The sequence below is a fragment of the Camelus ferus genome, chromosome 5 (assembly GCF_009834535.1).
Source record: "Camelus ferus isolate YT-003-E chromosome 5, BCGSAC_Cfer_1.0, whole genome shotgun sequence".
Classification (NCBI taxonomy): Eukaryota; Metazoa; Chordata; class Mammalia; order Artiodactyla; family Camelidae; genus Camelus; species Camelus ferus.
Genome location: NC_045700.1, coordinates 84,728,145 through 84,747,307, shown reverse-complemented (window position 1 = coordinate 84,747,307; position 19,163 = coordinate 84,728,145). Strand labels below are relative to the sequence as shown.

At 41.3% G+C, this 19,163-nt stretch overlaps 1 protein-coding gene across 1 annotated transcript in view; it reads left to right on the top strand.

Annotated features, from left to right (window-relative positions):
* Positions 1-19,163, top strand: part of AP1S3 (adaptor related protein complex 1 subunit sigma 3) — a 56,909-nt gene that overhangs the window by 28,564 nt on the left and 9,182 nt on the right. The window contains exons 2-3 of the mRNA XM_032480343.1: positions 11,432-11,610; positions 13,453-13,561. Of these exons, the coding sequence (XP_032336234.1) occupies positions 11,432-11,610; positions 13,453-13,561 (288 nt within the window). The remainder of the gene's footprint in view (positions 1-11,431; positions 11,611-13,452; positions 13,562-19,163) is intronic.

The window sequence follows — 19,163 nt, the reverse complement described above, 5'->3', positions numbered from 1 at the left end:
TCAAAGCCAGAGACAAGCTGTGCATTAGGGCTGCTGTAACAGCATCACACGCTGAGGGGCTTAAACAACAGAAATCTATAGTTTCACTGTCCTGGAGGCTGGAAGCCCCAGATGAAGGTTTTGGTTCCTTCTGGGGCCTGTGAGAGACAGGCTCTTCCATGCCTCCCTCCCAGCTTCTGGTGCTTTGCCTCCAGTCTTTGGTGTAGATTTCCCTTTTTCATAATGATACCTATCATATTGGATTAGGGGCCCACCCCACTCTAGTATCATCTCAACTCATGACATCTGTGGTGACCAAGGTCATGTTTGGAGGTTCTGGGGTTAGGACGTCAGCATAAGAATTTTCAGGTGTTGCAAGTCAGCCCGTGACAGGCTGCTTATCTGGTCCTTGTCATGTAACTACCCATCTATCCATCCTTCTCTCCTTCCTTTCCTCCAATAAACATTATTGTGCAATACAGGTGGATGGATAACAGACCGTTTTATGAGGAATTTTCTTTACAGGGGAACCTTTAAAGTTTTGCATAAATGGCTATGAACTAATTCTCAGAAGTTGACCTTTTAATTTGTGGATTACTTGTGACTTCTGTTTCTGTCTCATTTCCCGCCCCTGTTTTTTTCTCTCTTACTGTCCCTCTGACTCTACTCTTCCGAACTCTTTCCTCCTCACCCAGTTCACCAAATTCTCCTTCTTCACTGAGCATTTCACTTGTTTTAAGTAGACAGTCCCGCCACCAGATGGTGTGCAAGGACTGGGAAAGCGTATGAAGCACATTGGCCAGTGTAGCAGCTTGTCAACATTTTATTTCAGGAGGAAGCTGGAATAATGAGCCAAAAATGAGGTCCTGGGATTGTGTGGACTTTACTTCTCCATAAACAGTGTCTCGTCCTGTACTGTGGAGACAGAAACCTGAGCTGGAAATCTTGAGGAAAAGAAACCTAAAACATTTGATGAATCAGAGTTAATAGGAGAATAGAAAACACACTTATGGTTTCTAGGGGAAGGGATGAATTGGGAGTTCGAGATTTGTAGATACTATTCTAACTACTGTATATGAAATAGATAAACAAGTTTCTACTGTAGAGCACAGGGAACTCTGTTCAATAGCTTGTAGTAACCTGTAATGGAAAAGGATATGAAAGCGAATACATGTATGTATACATATGAAACATTATGCCTGCACACCAGAAACTGATGCCACATTGTAAACTGACTGACTGTACTTCGATTTAAAAAAATAGAAACAAAAAGAGTTAATAGGAGATGTTGATCTCCGAACAGTTTCAACAATAATATTAGGCCCAGAGGCGGTAAGCAAGGTTCACGGGTCTGAGGGCCACTTCCTCAAATGGGTAGATTCAGAGATCACAATAAAGGGGAAATCTGTCGAGCACAGCAGAGCTGTGGAACGGCTTCCGTGAAACCAGGGGCAGCAGCTGTCACCCCGTTCGGCCGTTTCGAATGAGGCCTGCGGCCCAAATGTAGCTCACGGGCCACAGCCACCCACAGTGTGTGCTTTGTTCAAACAGGGTTTTGTTGTCAGGGTTCCTGTTAATTGCCAATATTAAAATAATCCCAGTACTTCCCATAATCATCCAGATTTCAGGCTTCTTTTGGAAAAAGAAAAATCTGGAGGCCTGGCAAGACTGGCTGTTTTTGTTGGCAGTACGTTGCTATGGCTGAGCTGAGGCTGTGCCTCCAGTGGGAACCTGTGATTTGTAGTTTGACTTTGTCTCTTCCACCCCTTGTTGTATGATGCGGAACCTTGGCCCTCACTGAAAATGTGGCCTGCCTCTGCCCAGCCCACGAAAGGTATCTGACTAGTTGACCCTGCTCTCCTGTTTCTTAGGCAAAGAGATGAGGCCTGGAGAGGGGAGCTGACGGCTGGTTCGGTGCCACACCTGCCCTGGAATTCCCACTGAGCCCTGCTGCCTCCGTGAAAGAGAAACTGGTGGGGCAAGACGGAGAGGGACCCACCACAGACAAGTGATGCAGTTCAAGTAGAGTCGGGAGGGAAGGCGAAAACCTGAACTGTTGTGACTCAATGATAGAAACACAAGTGAAAAAATGGGGAACCCTAAAGTAAACATCTTACAAGGAACTTGGAGAGAATTAATAAATACATGATCGGAACACCGTTGGTCAGCAGTCAAAAGAAATAAAGAAACCCTAAGTAACTTCCCTGCATGTTTGGGCTGTCTTTGGGGTAAACTCCTTGGAAGGTGATTGATGAGACAGGCAAGGTAGCAAGTCAGCTAGAAACTGGGTGGTTTCTGATTATCCAAAGGAACGGCAGAATGCTTTTCTGGGTTCCTGCGAAGTAGCAGTCACAGGCCCTTTCCTTCAGAACATGGGGACCAATTTCTGGAAAAGTGATGGAGTGGACATGGAGTGAATTCAAAGGAGGAAGCAGAGAAGTTTTTTCTTGCCTTAGTGAAGATAAATGGGGCTATAAATGGGCGGGGCTGACTACTGGATGATGTGTTAGCTGTAGCAAGTATGTATTGAGAGCTAACTCTGTGCTAGACTCTGCACTGAAAGGTTGACATATGTGATATCATTGTGTCCCCCTAATGTGACTGATGTCATTACTGTTGTCATCCTCATTTAACAGATGAGGGGACTGAGGACCAGAGAGAGCAGGTAACTGTTCCACATTCACTTAGCTCACAAATGTCAGAGCCAGGATTCAAATGCAAACTCGCAAGCTGCCCATCACCAGAGTCATCCCACGTAATAACCTACTTGCTTAAATGTCCACCACTCGCACCCCTCCCCACCCCTCTGCCCTTGGCCCCTGGGCCAAGGATGTGGCCTGGCCTAGTGATAAATGCCCCACATTTATCCAGTTGGGCTGGCCTAGTGGCAAATGCACACCATGTCCTGGACCAAATCTGAAACAGCGGTTGAGATGCACCATTTTGGCTGGATGGCATATAATGAGTTTGAAAAAACTAGAATTTTAATTTCCATACGGTCACTGTTGTTAGAGGAGTCATTACTTGTCAGTGAATCTTTGTCTTAAGAACATGTATAAATGAATTCTGGGAAACGTTAGTCTGACTCATCTTTCCACCTGGGGCATGCTGGTAAAATCTGTAGTGAGGGTAGATCACTGAAAGCTTGAGCAAATGACCTTTTTAGAGAGAAGGCAACTTGGCTTGTGGAAGAGGGAACTGGAGCCCTTTGAGAAGGTGAATACATGAGGCTGGGGGGGAAGCGGTGGCTAGCCCTTCTTTGTGCTTTCTGGAAGCCCTCCTGATAGGGGTTCAGCCCTGGAGGGTTGGTCTTGTCACTTTCAGAGCAGGCTTAGAGGAGGGAAATCAGGGTAATTGTTAACGGGATCATTCCTATATACAAATATAATGTGTGGGTCCTGAAGGAGTGAGGACCCAGTAAGGTTGCATGTAACATTTTTATAATTGATCTAGGAGAGAGAATTGAGCAGCTGGAGGCTCTTCTGGCCAGAGGACGGTTAAACCTGTCAGGATAAGCTACCAGAAGATCTGCAGATACAACCAGTGATAGTGATAGTTGAGTTTATTGCATCTGGAGAAAAGTCATCCCAGGAGTAAGCTTATGATGCCCAGTAAAACCCTGGGCTTTTTAAGGACAGTCTTCTCAAAAAAACTAGTGTTCTCTGACCCTTACAGAAAACCCAGTTCTCTACTGAGAATATTAATCCAGAGCTAATTTCTGTTTCTCAACATTCAACAGTTCCACCAATATTTTCTGAGTCCCTGTTATGAGCAAAGAATGGAGTTCGACATGATTCAGGAAGAAATATGCAGAATGATGAGGAATTTGAGAAACCCATGGTATAAAGAGAAGCTGCAGAGGTGAACTTCTTTGCTGCACAGGTGGAAGCTGAGTGGACTGTTAGTGCATTAAGAATCTGCAAAAACTCCTGTCAATCCTCTCTTTTTAAAAATTTTATTAGGAATGGTAGAATTCTGGTCGAATGTTAAGTGCCTTGAAGGAAAATCAGGGCATATATTAAAATGCATTATTCTGCCTGGCAGCTGGTAAACTAATGGCCCTCTTATCCATGAACTGGGACAGGTTGAAAAATAAAACTGCATCAGATAAAATCGAATGAGAGCTCTTAACAGATAGTTTAGAACAGTTAATGTATTTAAGGATTTTTCCCTTTAAATTTTTGAGCTTAATATTGGGGGAGAGAGTGGATAATATCTCAGAATATGTTTTTAATGTCACTGTCAAATATCAGTACTCTACCACCCCTTATTTATTTCTAATTCCTTTAAAATTTTTTAATCTAAGTAATATATGTACACAGTCTAAAAATCAAATAGAGTTATATACTTTGTAGTGAAATACAGCAACTCCTCCATTACCACGTTCTTCTCTTAGGGGCAATTACTTTCAATAATTGCAGCCTTTTCTTTTGGTATTTACGCCTGCATTTCTAAGTAATATATTTATGCTGGCAGCTTTCCACTCATTTTTTTTTTTTTTTGCTATTTCATTTCATTACGTTAATTTAATTTAATTTAATTTTGTTTTGAAGTACAGTCAATTACAGTATGTCAATCTCTGGTGCGCAGTACAGTGTCCCAGTCATGCATTTACATACATGTATTTGTTTTCATATTTTTTTCCATTACAGGTCCACTCATTATTCTTTACATTATCCATGACTTCCTGCTACAGTGATTGGGCATTTGCCTCTTCTTTGTTCGCACACATGCTTCCTCTCCTCTCCTTCTCCCAAAGCGGTTTTAAGAACTAGGCGTATGATTTCTTGCTTGTATCGCTTCTTTTCTGGAGTTTATAAATGTTCTTTGCACTTGTCTAGTTTCCTATGTATCTGTCACTTTTTTTTCTCTCCCAATGCACAACAGATCTTTCAGATGGCTATCAGCATTTTTTCCAACTACACAAAGAAATGAAGTCATCTGTGAATTCTGTTTCTCCCTCCCCTGCCTGCAGCCTCCCTCACTTCCCTCTGGAACGGTTGCTCTCTTGGTCTGGTACGTGGCTGTCACTCTCCCCTTTCCTTTCCGAAGCACCATTTTGCTTTGGGTTCCCTGTGCCCTGGGTAACGGTCTCTAACTCTTTCCAGTACTTTGCTGGGAGACGTCTTCAAGAGGCTTCCCGAGAAAGATATACTGAATGCAGATTTCTTTTTTTCTTTTTCTTTTTAGTCTCTGCAAGTGTGAAAATTCAAATTCTCTTCACCTCTTTCTCTCAATTGATAATTTGGTTGGATGTGGACGTCTGGTCCTCCCACAGCTAGCGCTGCCGGTGGTCAAGCGCACTTTTGAGTGCTGATCCGGTGACTGTGAACTTTCTGTCCTCCCAGAGTCTCCCAGGCTGCTCTCCTTGTCTTAAGTATTCTGGCGTTTCAGGCGACTGTGCTTTTAAGATGCATTGTGCTGAGCACTGGATGAGCCTTTCTTATGTGAAGTCTCATGTCGTTAGGCCTAGGACATTTTTTTAAATTCTTTCTTTGAGATCTCTGTTTTTGCACCTTCTGGATTGACCCCTTACTAGTTTTATCTTTCCTCTAATTTTCCATCTGCTTTTCTGTTTGTTCTGGTCTCTTGGAGACTCCTTTGACTTTATTTTGTTTATCATGCTTTTTAATTCTCAGGAGTTTTTTCTTGTCTCTGTTTCCCCACCCTGTTTTTATTTTGTTGATACAGGAACTCCATCTTCTTTGAACTCTGAGCATATTCGTGTGTGAGTGTGTGTGTGTGTGTGTATAACAGTTTGTCCTGTTCCATGCTTTTTTTTTTTTTTTTTTTTTTTTTTACTGTATCCAGCGCTTACTTTTTCCCATTTGTTCTTTTCAGTCTCTTTCTCTGACATTAGTGATGATTCTCAAATATCTGCAGACCCTTGGTCTCTGCTCATATTTCAGAGTGGGTGCTAAGCTGCCAGTAGGCAGTTCTGGGGGCGTGTCAGGCGGCCTGCAAGGCTTCGTTGTCAGGTCTAGGGGTCTTTTCTCTGCCTTCTAGTATCTCCAGGGAGGAATCATTCAGTCTCCCGATTAAGAGATGGGTTTTTTGGTACAAAACAAAGCTGGCGGTAGAGGTGGAGGAACACTTTCCTCTCTTAGCAGAAAAAAAAAATATGGCTTTGCAGGCTCTGAAGTAGGTTTAAGATCCAGGAGGGTTGCAAGTGTCTATAAGCATTTCTTCTTAAAGCCATAGCTAATTTGTGTAAGTCCTCTGATAGGTAACGTAAACCTTAAGTATAGAAGAAGTACGGCATTGCACAAATTTGAGCTGCTCAGGGTGGGTAAAGCCTTGCCTTGTGCAGACAGCATCGTCAGCAACAGCTGCTTGCTGTCCATTACTGACCCCGAGGGTCAGCTTAATTGATGCATCCTGGGATCTGGGCCACCAGAGCAAGGACCTGTCAGGTTGATGGAGTTGAAGGAGAGGAACAGAACATACTCTGTGTGTTTGTGTTTGCAGCTCAGTTCTTGAAACACAAGTAGGTCCTTGCTGTTTATGGCGTGATGGTGTTGGGGATAGGAAAAGTTTCCTGGATAACTCTTTTCTTAGAAGCTGGTTGTGGACCTACTGTGTGAGTTCGGGTTGGGAGCAGAGAGATTTGCAAACATTAAGAATCAGAGGTGCTACAGGAAGTCTTCATTGTTGATCTTCAACTAGAGGGAAGATACTAACACTGATTCAGAGCAACAGAAGAAGTCGGTTGGTACTAATGTGCTTTGTGCTTCCCGTGAAGGCTCAGTGGTGCCTCTTTGGACACGCTTTAGAAATATGTGGTTAAGAAAACACCCAGAGTAGCTTACATCATGGGTCGAAGCGAGATGTTTGGGCTGTACCCAGTTAGGTCAAGGATTGTTCTAGTGGACACCCTGATGACAAGGAATGCTTGGATTAACCTGACATATTTGGATTTGGAGGATCATCTGGGACAGAACCAGGCTGCTCAAAAGGGCTCCTTCCTGATAGAAGGGTCTCCTTCTGAGATAGGGAGGGGAGAGCTCCCTGAAGCCAGATGCCCGCTTGCGGCCTGGAGGATTTGGGCCAAATGTAAGAAGTCAGCGTTGCTCATCACATTCCATTTGATTTTATGGTTATTTGTGGAGTTGGCTTTTCCCAGAAGAGTATTGCCAGTCTCTCCATTACTCCTTTCTTCTCAGCACTATTATTGAAACAAAATTCCTGCGTGTTGTATTCTGAAGTCAGATGAAGTTTGTTTATGACATCAACTTGAATTTAAGTTGGCTCTTTGTAAATACTGGAAAAAAAACCCAAACCCTTCCAGTTGCCTTTTCTCTTTCATTCAAACTAATGCTAATAAAAATGTATTTGATTAACCTCTTGGAACATATTATCCAAATATGCCTTGAATGACTAAACTGACAAATTGGATAAAATTAATTGCTGGAGGTGACGAACTCCTGTGAATCACTGCAATTCATTCTGCAGGTTTTCTCAAGCTACACTCTTAACTCTGGAGAAGGAACAGACACCAGACACCACAACTTGAAGGCTACAGTTCTTCCTCAGAGCACAACTTGAAAGGACAAAATCATTCAACACTGTCCTTAGGCAATGTGATTATTGCATAAACTTGAGCCTCTTTGTTGCTTCTTTTGAATTTGAAACACATTTTTATATCTCATATGGGCATTACAGATGTGTATATTAGGTTCCTGATCATCCTTTCTCTTTGAATTCATTGTTAGAATGAAGAATAGTTCTTTCTTTATTTTCTGCCTTATTGATTTGTGTTTAAGAAGGCAGACACTTGATCTTGAGAGAAGGTTGCAGTAGAAGAACTGGAAAATAATCCACAATTAAACTCAGCAATAGTTCCCACCTCTCACTGGAACTTTTGGGCATTCACCTGAGCTCCTCAAATTAAGAGTAACATTCATCTATGAGGAAATCCTGGAGGAATCACAACAATGACCATTTTGAGATGTGATAATAGAACCAATAAGAAGATGACATGAAACCAGGGTGATTTCTTCTGGAAGGACAAGACTTGGGGTAGACTTTAAAGCCTGCCTTCAAATATGTGAAGAGTTAGTTGTTATTCCAAGGATCATGAAATACTGTCTTTTAATATGCTCTGTGAAAAAAAAACAGGGAAAACTGGTTTAAATTATAACAGAAGAGATTTAGGTTAGATGGGAAGAAGTACATTTTCTGACAGGAAATGTAAAGGGAACACCCAGAACATGTGTGGCTCTCATTTCTCTAGTGAAAATCTGACCGTCACTAGACTTTGGGTTGAATAGTCTTTTCTGTTTGGTGATGACCTGAAGCTGAGCCTTGTTCTCAACTTCCTGAGGTTTTATTATTCTGTCCCTATTCAGTGTTGTCCTTTTAGAATGTCACTTTGGTGATGATCTCTTCTTGGAAACAAAAATGCCTTTCTCAGTGTGATTTTTAGGAAGCAGTAGCTGTGTTCCATTATTGAATTATGTATGCCTGTGCTGAGAGTGAAATGGGTATTTAAGAAAATACTATATTCTAAGCAGGCACTTAAATTCCAGACTGAGGGTGATTTTTTTTTTTTTTAAAGCTGCTGGATGAGCAGGGATTTTTAACCTGCTTTCTTTTCACTTGAAAACAAGTGAAAACAAGGGTTTTCAAGTCCTTGTTATAACAGGTGTTTCCTTTCTGAGACAGACTATATCTTACTAAGAAGGCCTCAAATTCTATAGGTTGGGGGTAGGGGACGCTCTGAGCAAAGAGCCTGGTTTCTGTTGGTCCTCAGATCTCGCCACCTCCTATCACCTTGTGTGACTTATGGTGTGACAATCAGAGCCAAACCTCTTCAATAAAGAGCTGAATATTTTATTTGTAAAAAGTTCTAAAATTTTAATTATTTTGTTTCTAGTATATATTGTTCCTTCCATGACACAATTAACCTCAATAATGAATTTTATTTTTTTAAAAACAAAACGAAGACTCAAATTATGATTCTAAACTTGATCTTCTCATACTATGGATTGAGAAAACCTAATCTCTTATAAAATCAAGATCAGACTATCCGACAATTTCTGGAAAATAAATCTTCCATAGCTCCCAGGCTCCACAGTAAATTTCTACATGTCATAGTGTCTTTTATTCATTTAAAGCTTTCAAAAATCTATTGAAATGTGACCATGCATTTCAAATCAACATTTTGGAACTTAATTGAAAAAATAAGATCAGGTTTCTCCCTAACATGGCCAACACACGATCTAAATTGTTCAACAGTTATTGTAATGCCAGAAATAATTGTATCTTGAGATGATTGTTTCTAAAGCCCTCAGCCTAGTAACCCACAAAGTGGAATAAAGAGCTTACATTTGAGACTTAATTTGATTTTTTGAGAAAGGTGCCAAGGACACATCATGGGGAAAAGATAGTCTCTTCAGTAAATGGTGTTGGGAAATCTAATATCCATATACAGAAGAATGAAATTGGACCCTTATCTCACTCCACGTACAAAAATCAACTCAAAATGGATTAAAGACTTTAATGTAAGGCCTGAAACTGTAAAACTATTAGAAGAAAACATACAGAAAATGCTTCTTGACGTAGATCTGGACAGTGATAGTTTGGATATGACTCCAAGAGCACAGGCAGCAAAAGCAAAAATAGACAAATGGGATTGTATCAAACCAAAAAGCCTCTGCACAGCAAAGGAAACAATGAAGTGAAGAGACCATTTATGGAACGAAAGAAAAGTTTTGCAAACCTTACATCTGTTAAAGGGTTAATGGCCAAAACATATAAGGAATTCAAGCAAGTCAATAGTAAGAAAACAAATAACCCAATTAAAAAATGGGCAAAGGACCCGAAAAGACATTCCTGCAAAGAAGACATACAGATGGCTGACAGGGATATGGAAACATGCTCAGTATCATAAATCATCAGGGAAATGCAAATCAGAACCACAAGGAGATATCCCTTATACCTGTTAGAACGGCTGTTATCAAAAAGACAAGAGGTAACAAGTGTTATGAGGGCGTGAAGAAGAGGGAACCCTTGCACACTGTTGGTGGGAATGTAAATTGGTACAGCCATTATGGAAAATAGGATGGAGGTCCCTCAAAAAATTAAAAATAGAATTACCATATGATCCAGCAATCCTGCTTCTGGGTATATTTCCAAAGGAAATGAAATCAGTATCTCAAGGAGATATCTGCACTCCCACATTCATTGCAGCAGTATTCACAGCAGTCAAAAGATGGAATCAACCAAAGCGCCCAGCAACAGATGAATGGACAAAGTATGGTGTGTGTGTGTGCATACACACATAATGGAATATTACTCAGCCTTAAAAAAGAAGGAAATCTTGTAATTTGTAACAACATGGATGAACCTAGAAGGCATCCCGTTCTGTGGAACAAGCAAGGCCCAGGAAGACAAATACTGCATGATCTTAACTTATACGTGGAACCTAAAAACATCAGACTCATAGAAGCAGACAGTAGGACAGTGGTTACCAGAAGTGTGGAGGTGGCAGACATGGGAAGATGTTGGTCAGGGGGTACAAATTTGCGTTTACGTAGGATGAATAAGTCTAGAGATCTAGTGTTATAACATGACTATGGTTAATACTATAGTGAGTACCAGAAATTATCTAACAGTGTATTTCAGGTGCTGTCATCACACACAAAAACTGGTAACTGTGTGAGGAGATGGTATGTTAATTAGTTTGACTGTAGTGATCACTTCACTGTGTATCTGCATATTGAATCAGCATGTTGCACTCCTTAAATATAATTTTTTGGGGGAGGGAAGATAATTAGGTTTTGTTTATTTTTTAATGGAGGTGCTGGGGATTGAACCCGGGACTTTGTGCATGCTAGGCATGCACTCTACCCCTGAGCTATACCCTCCCCCTAAACATACATAATTTTTATTCAAAAAATTAGGATATGGTCCCCTTCTAGCTTTCTCGCTTTTCCCCATTGCTTCCTCCTTTCTTTACCTTCTCTCCTTTGTTTCTATATTATCATTATGCTTCTACAGTTGTGATATGGAGCAGGAGTATAATTTTTTTTCCGTCCCCAGACGGTAGGGGGATCAGAAGTGTAGTTTTTAAAGTAAACCTGTCTACTGTTTTTAACATTTTTTTGGCTTGTGAAGGAAGAATTTAATATTTTCTCAAAAGAGTTATATTCCTCCGTGATATATTTTTCTCCCTACAAGCAGTTTGTGGCTCATAAAAGGAATTAAAGAAAGAACTTATCTCTCCTCTACAATATAAATAAGCTATGTTTGCAGTGTATGCATTTCTTTGTTCTCTGATGAGTTAAACGTAATTTGTCAGATGAGATAGTTTGCATGCCGATAATTTTCATCTGTTCCGAATCAAAATCCTTTGTAAAGCCTGCTGCTGAATTTCAGTGTCTTTGGTAGCATGATGCTGTTGACCAAATTCTGTTTTTTTTTTTTTTTTCCTATCCTTTGTTTGTTCTAGATACATTTCATACTGCTCTTCAGTCGACAAGGGAAATTACGGCTGCAGAAATGGTACACTACTCTCCCTGACAAGGAAAGGAAAAAGATCACCCGGGAAATCGTTCAGATTATTCTCTCCCGTGGTCAGAGGACAAGCAGTTTTGTTGACTGGAAGGAGCTAAAGCTTGTTTATAAAAGGTGTGAGTAACTTTATGAGAACTGAATCTCCCGTTATTGCTTTGGTTTATTCAACCCTGCACATTGTAGATTGCAACACCAACTCTATCGTTTACTGAAACCTTGGAAGGCTGGAGCCCAAGTGTTTGTACCCATAGACTAAACAGAAGAGAAATCTCATTTGTTAAAAAGGCTTTCCGTGTGCCAGGATGGATTCTAGGGACTTAATTTTTATGTTGATAATGCACACGTGCATTCAAGAAGTATCTTAAGAGCACCTGTTATGTTCCCAGCACTGTTCCAGTGAGTGTGGCTACAGGAGTGAACAAGACACAGAACATTCCTGCTCTCATGAAGCTTATTCATCTGTTAAGTAAACAAAACATTTTCAGTTAGTAACAAGTTTTATAGGGAAAAAAAGTGCAGCTTAACGTGATCCAGGGATGGGCAGTTCTTTATTATGGTCATTATCCCTCATGTTTGCAGATGAGGAAACTGAAGCCACAGAGAGTTTAAGTAATTAGTCCGCAGCCCCAGTAATTGAGTGGTGATTGGCAGAGCCAGGATTCAAGTCCAAGATTTGTGTATTCTCCCTTTACTGAACCTGCTTGCCATGGCAAGACCATACTAGAAAGGGATCTCAATTTATAGGTGAGGAAACTGAGGCCCTGAGAAGTAATTTCTCCCTTAAAGACCCAGATAAATGATGCCTAAACCAGGACCAGAACACAGCGATCTGATCCTGGATCCAACATCATACTGCAACTTTCGGAAGGAAAATACACAATAGAAAGGCTCTCGCAAGGAGTGGTTATAAAACCGGAAGGGGAAAGAGAGGTAACATCAAAGGCTATATTTAATGGAGTAAATTACCAGAAAGTGCCTGGGCAAAGCTGCTTCCGCTGGGTCCAAGGTCAGAGCTTTGAGGACTCGCATCATGAGAGATGTCAGCAGAGGCCCCTTAGAGCAATCAGCATCTCAGGGGTGGGAAGGCAAAGTCCCAGGACATACCTGAGGACAAGAAGCTTGTCCCTACTCTCTGCCTGCTGGTGTCTAAAGCTTTGGGTTCAAGTGTGATTTAAGCCATTGTATAAAAAAATAGGCTACAGCAGTTCTCTCAACAGGTGTTCACAGGTGCTGGATAAGCAATGGTGAATAAGACAGACTCGGCACCTGCCTTCAGGAAGCCACTGAGCCAGTGCGGGAGAGACAGGCCGTGCAATACAGAATGCAGAGTCCTGGGTGCTCTGTGGAGGAGGCACAGGGGTGTGTGTCAGGGGCATCCCGTGCAGTCAGAGAGGACAGAGGTTTCCTGGAGGAGACGACATCCAAGCTCAGAGCTGCAGGAGAAGTAGGAGTGAGCCACACGGATGGGGAGGAGAGGAGTATTTTAGGCAGAAGAAACACACAGGAGGGGAGGACTTGACAAGCTGAGGCTGGGAGAGACACTGCAGTACAGTTGAGGTGAAAAGATGAGTGGGGACCGTAGGCTCTGGGACCCTTGGTCAGGGGTCTGGAGGTTAGAAAGGCCAGTTCATAATCTGTGGCAGGAGGTATAAACAGGCATCCTGATTACCGTGGGCCAAGGACTCTGTCGCCTGATAACAGCTCCTCAAGATCAAGTTTTTCTGAAGACCTTTCACATAATTAACAGAAATAATCCAGTCAGCACCGTATTTTTATATATCCCATTTTACATTTTGGAAGGATATTGGATGTGATGAATAATGATTTCTCTCTTGGACGTGGACAGGGAGAGTCTCTGGAGAGGAGGAGGCAACTGCGTATTCATGGAGAAAACCATCTATCTTCAGGGTCCGCGATGCGCCATCATAGTTTGCTTTCTCTTTCTTTCTTTTCAAGGTATGCCAGTTTGTATTTTTGCTGTGCAGTAGAGAATCAGGACAATGAGCTCTTGACGCTAGAGACTGTGCATCGTTATGTGGAGTTGCTGGACAAATACTTTGGAAATGTAAGTGGCTGTCCTGGCCTCCTGGAAGTAGCCAGTCTCCTTCCCAGCTCTGACTTCAGTTCTGTCCTTCCACACATTCCTTCTCTCTCTCAGGTCTAAAATATGAGCTGCATTTGTGCCGAAGATCAGAAGGCAAGGCTCTCCCCCTGCCTTCTTGTAATTCTTCGTAAATGGAAGATCCGGAGCTTTCCAGAGGCAGGTGGCGTGTGTATCTTCAGACCACAGCCACACCTGACACCTTGTTCCAATGAACTGGAATTTAATGGTGAAGAATTCCTTGATGTTTCGTCTTTGATTCCCCACTGACTGTTGTTGCTCTTCTATTTTGACTTGCTATCCCCTCTCTGGTTTCTTTTACTAAGCGCCAAGTGTTCTTTAGTATTGTTTATGCATTAAAAAAACCACCAGACAAATAAACAAAACCAAAATCCTTTTTCTTCGCATTGCTTTTCAGTCTCCATGCATTTGCCACCAAGGAACAGACTCTTAACGAGGTGCCCTGATCCCCAGATCTCATTCACTCCGAGGCAGCTTACAACGTGGCTTCGTCTTTACTGCTGTGAGGTGCTCATGCGGGTCCACACCAGCGATGCCTCTCCTGTCCTCACCTGCCCTCACCTCTCTGCAGCGCTGGACCCTTGCTCATCACAGCCCCTTCTTTCAATCTGCTCCTCTTGATGTTGCCCTGACGCTGAGCTCTGCTGATTCTCACCCCGTGTTTCTGAAGCCCTTCCTTGGTGTCCTCTCTAGCCCCCTCCTCCCCGTGCCCTCTGAGTGCCCCCCTGTTCCTTCTACTCTCCTGCGTGTCTACTCGACATTCCCCCCTGGAAATCCATCACCAGGTGACGGTCTTCACTAAACTTCTCATGGTCCTCTCAGCTTTAACGTGACAAGAACTAAAGCTATTCTGTCTTGTGATTGAAATGATTATGTCCCAAGAGCCTTCAACGCAAAAAGATAGTGTTTCTTACGTCTTTCCCCACCCTTTACTGAGTCTGCCTCTGTCAATTCAAACTGGACTAAAATTCATCTCCATCTTTCACTGTTGCCAATATAGTTTGGGATACAGGTTTGCTTTTCTTTTAAACCTCATCTCTGTCCCTTTCTTGGCCTGTTAGTTACCATCCTTCCTTCCCAGGCACAGATCTCGGGTGACATTCCTCCTCAGTCACTCTCCTTCATATTAAATGAATAAAATTCAAATTTCTTAGCCTGGCATTTAGCTTGCGTTCTTTCTTTCTTTTTTTTAAGTGGGGGTACTGGGGGTTGAACCCAGGACCTTGTGCCTGCTAAGCATACACTCTATCACTGAGCTATTACCTTCTCCCCATCCTGCATTTAAGTTTTCTAAACACTGGGCCCAGACCACTTCTCCAGCCTTCTAGCTCCTCTCTCTTTTTGTCCCTGACACAGCCAGTGCTCCAGCCACGTGGACCACACTTGTATTATCCTCCCCTTTTATGGGATTTGCTTGACCACCAAATTGCAAGTCTGTTGAGATCATGACCTGAACTTATTTGTTTTTTCATCGCTTGGAACCAGCTCAGGGCCAGATTTTAGCAAATGTTCCAGAAACATTTCATCCAGTTTACAGTCTCAAGAAATGAATTGGTGGATTTGGAATATGTTTTTTTTCTTCTCAGTAATACTTCTCAGTGATGTTCCCTTGCTCACTGAAGATTTTTATCCAAGTGCTGTTAGGAGAATTTGCTTTCAGAAGAGTTTTCTGTGCTGTATTCTATGTGACGGAGCAAACAGCACTTGAGGTGTTGGTTAAGGTTCTGTCAGATTTGTTGCAACACTCTTCACAAGGATGAGGACCTGAAAGGTTTTTGAAATAACTTTGTCTCCTTCCCTCCCTACCTTCCTCTCTTTGATTCTTCTTTTATTTCTTTGTAAATGATGTTATAAGACCTAAATATTACTTCAGGAGTTTCAGATTGTTGGTAAGTGTATAAAAGTGGTAAGACAGCCAGACCTTTTTTCTCTTGCTTTCTCCTGGTTTGCCAAGTTTATTTTTGTTTTTTAAAGAGATTTGCGAATATATAAGGGCATGTTTTCAAACTGGAGGTTAATTTTATGCTTTCTATTATTCAAATGAATTCTGACATTGGGGTACTTTCTTTGAAATAAACTGCAGGCTTCGCCTTCAATGCAAAGCCCTGAAGGAGTCCTCCTCACGCCGGGGCCTTCCCGTAACCCGCCTTCTCCTGCTCATTTTTCCACTCTGGCTTGACCTATCGTGTCTTCTGAGGTTTATCCATCTGTACTAATGTGAATTGGGGTTGAATTTTGACCTCCATCTTATCTGACCAAATTTCAGATATTTCAGAACACGTTGCTTTGTCAAGAGATATGGAATCACCTTCAGAATTGAAATGCATTCCTGTTTCTCTAACATTAATTTTTTATCCTATTTTGGCATGCCTTTAGAAGCTGTCTTTGTCATGGGCCAACATTTAATTCACTAAAAAAAATTCAATGAATCTTTCATTAAGCTAAGAGCGGCTAAGAACAATTCAAGACTCTGTGCCCAGGAGGTGTTCAGTTCTTATTAATTAACCGTGAGGTGCAAACCCAACAATACTGATTCTCATGACATTGTCTCAGGAATAACATTTTTCTCTTTGGTTTTCTTTTCCTCCTGTGTTAGTATGGAAGGTTTCCTTGAATTCTGCCCTTATATTATCCCAGAAAAAAACCCCTCTGTGCTGAACTTCTCATAACACTAGAAAATATTCCTATAGCAGATTGCAAAATCTCTGGCTACTAATTTTTTTTCTTTTTTTTTTAACACTTTTCAATTCCTAGGAGATTTACAAGGATTAACTAGTTAAGTCTTTTGGCCTTCAGTAAGTAGCATTAACCCCAATTTATAGAGGCTAAGAGGCAATGCCTCAGAGTCTCCCAGAGGTAAGGGTCGGTTTGAGGATTTAGGCACTGCCACATTTTCCCATGACGGGCTGCTGTGTGAGCTTTTACTGATGCACTCAAGACAGTGTGCATGTTGCCGAGCCGGAGATGTTTGATCGTGACGTGGGGAGCTTTCATGTTGTCAGCGGCCGGGCGCTCTGTGTCCTGCTGGACAGCTCATTCACTCACCAGACCCCGGGTTTTCCTCATCAGAGATCTCTATTTCACAGATAACAAAAGTGGCACCCAGAACGTTTCATAGAAATATTTACTTTGCTAATCTCATGGGGGCTGTTGTGAGGATCCAAGAGATGGTGTGATTAGCAATGCTTTATAAACTGTCAGTTGCTATGTAACTGCAGCTTGTGTTATTATTTTATATATGGTTTTATGCATTTGTTATATGTAACTTGAACTTGTATTTACTTTAGAACAGAATTCACTAAGAGACAATCCCTTTTAGATTCTATCCAAAAGGATTTATTTATTGAAATGCCAGAAATAACCTCAATACATCATGTGTTCTGCTGCGAGTCCCTCAAGCCAAATTATAGTAAAATTATAGTAAAGCACAATGCTAGGAGATCAAAGATAAAGTTAAATTACTGCTGTTTCTTCCTTGTATAAGCTTTCTTCCAGAATACAGAGACACAAGGAAAAGAGAAAAAAATAAGTAGAGGGGCTCATGTGTTTATTAACACAAAAGCCATGTACTTTTGCATAATTAGATGGAGTGCAGTCATTTGAGCATCAAGGGCACATTTTTGATACACTGGGGCAGCGCCCTGAAGGTAGAATTAGAAATAGTATTTGCATAATTAGTAGCTGAAGAAACCAGCATTAGGTCTTAGGTTCTGAAATGTTTTCTTTTCTTACTCTCTTCTTACATTAATCCACTTGGGTTAGACTCAGAGAATAGAAAATAGAGTAGCATTTGGAGTTGTTACACATGAAAGAGTTGCTCTGTTTGTAACATTCTCTGTAAAGCCAGTAGAACTTGTGTATCCATTTCCCTTATGATCTGGAGGTAGTAACCTGTGAGTGTGAGTGTGTGTGTGTGTGTGTGTGTGTATGTGTGTATGTGCGTGTGTTGTGTCTGTCTGGCTTTGCATACCACCTTACCTTATCCCTGTCCCTTGATACTAGGTGTAGTAAAATTGCCCCATGGCTGCTGGTGAACCCTACAATCTTGGGAGGAGTGCGTTGCTGCCTGGAGAGTGGGGTGTGAGAAGTTCCCAGGGAACTTGCATTAGTATCTGTCAGGTTCACTTTGCAGGATGCTGGTTGCTGGTTTCTCCTAATGAGGTTCCTATCTATCTTGGGTCCCTGGCCTCCACCTGCCTTGAACTCTGGGGTTCTCCAGCTCTTGCTAGCTATAAATCCTGACTGCCACCTCTCCTGATTTCTGGTAACGGCTTTCTTGTCATACCTTCTTTGATGTGCATGGATATTTGATCTACTGTGCTTTCTTTTTGTGTATCTGTATTGTTTAAAATTGCAAAATAATGCATATTTTTACATATCCTTCTAGAATACACAGTTTTTTTAATGAAAAATAGGATCATATTATGCATTTAATTCTGCAAGTTCCTTTTGTTCCCCTTACCAGTCTATCATAGAGCTCTTTCCATGTCTATCCATGGAAATCGACTTCATTCTTTCCAACTTCTACACAGAGTTCTCATGGCATATGAAGCCATACCCAAGGTGGGGGTGGACCATACTTTATTTAAACAATTCCATTATGGCTAGACTTTGAGTTGTTTCCAATTTTTATGATAAATGATGCTGCCATTATCCTCGTTGTTAATATATGTTATTATGCACTAGTTTGGGCATCGCATAGGAATAAATTCCTTGTGGAAAAGATTTGTGCATTTAAAGTTGGTAGATGCTACAATTTGACCCTTCAAAATGGCCTATAAAATTTACAGATTGCACCAACGGTGAGTGTGAGTACCTATTTATTCATACAATTCCCGACAATGGGTATTATCTCTTCTTAATAGTCAGATGGTCATTAATTTAATTTGCATGTTTCTGATTACTAGTGAGACTATGTATCTTATTAGATGAGTATTGGGTTTTTCCATTTCTTGCCTTGTCTATTAATTGCTTCTTTTTTTTTTTTAACATTTTTTATTGATTTATAATCATTTTACAATGCTGTGTCAAATTTCAGTGTAGAGCACAATTTTTCAATTATACATGGACATATATATATTCATTGTCACATTTTTTTTCTCTGTGAGCTACCATAAGATCTTGTGTGTATTTCCCTGTGCTATACAGTATAATCTTGTTTATCTATTCTACATATTAATTGCTTCTTGACAGACTTCATTTGATTTTTTTTTTATGTTGTGATGTTTATCTTAGGGACTGCCAAGAATTCTTTCTATATCATGGATACTGTGCTTTCCTTTCTGTTATATGTGTTGCAGATTTTATCCCCAATCCATCGCTGTACTTTTAACCTTGTTCTTAGCACCTAGCCCATGCTGTACTCTGATCTCTCCACGGTTTTGCCTGGGCAGCTTGGTTTCATTGTCACTCAAATTCCTGGAATGAGGGTGTTCTAGCAATAAAAGAAAAGGTTAATAAGCTGAGAACATGTCCTCTTCTGATGCCATCCTTTTTCTGATACTTGTTCTCAAGAAGGAACCCTAAAGGTCTGGGGGAAGTCCTG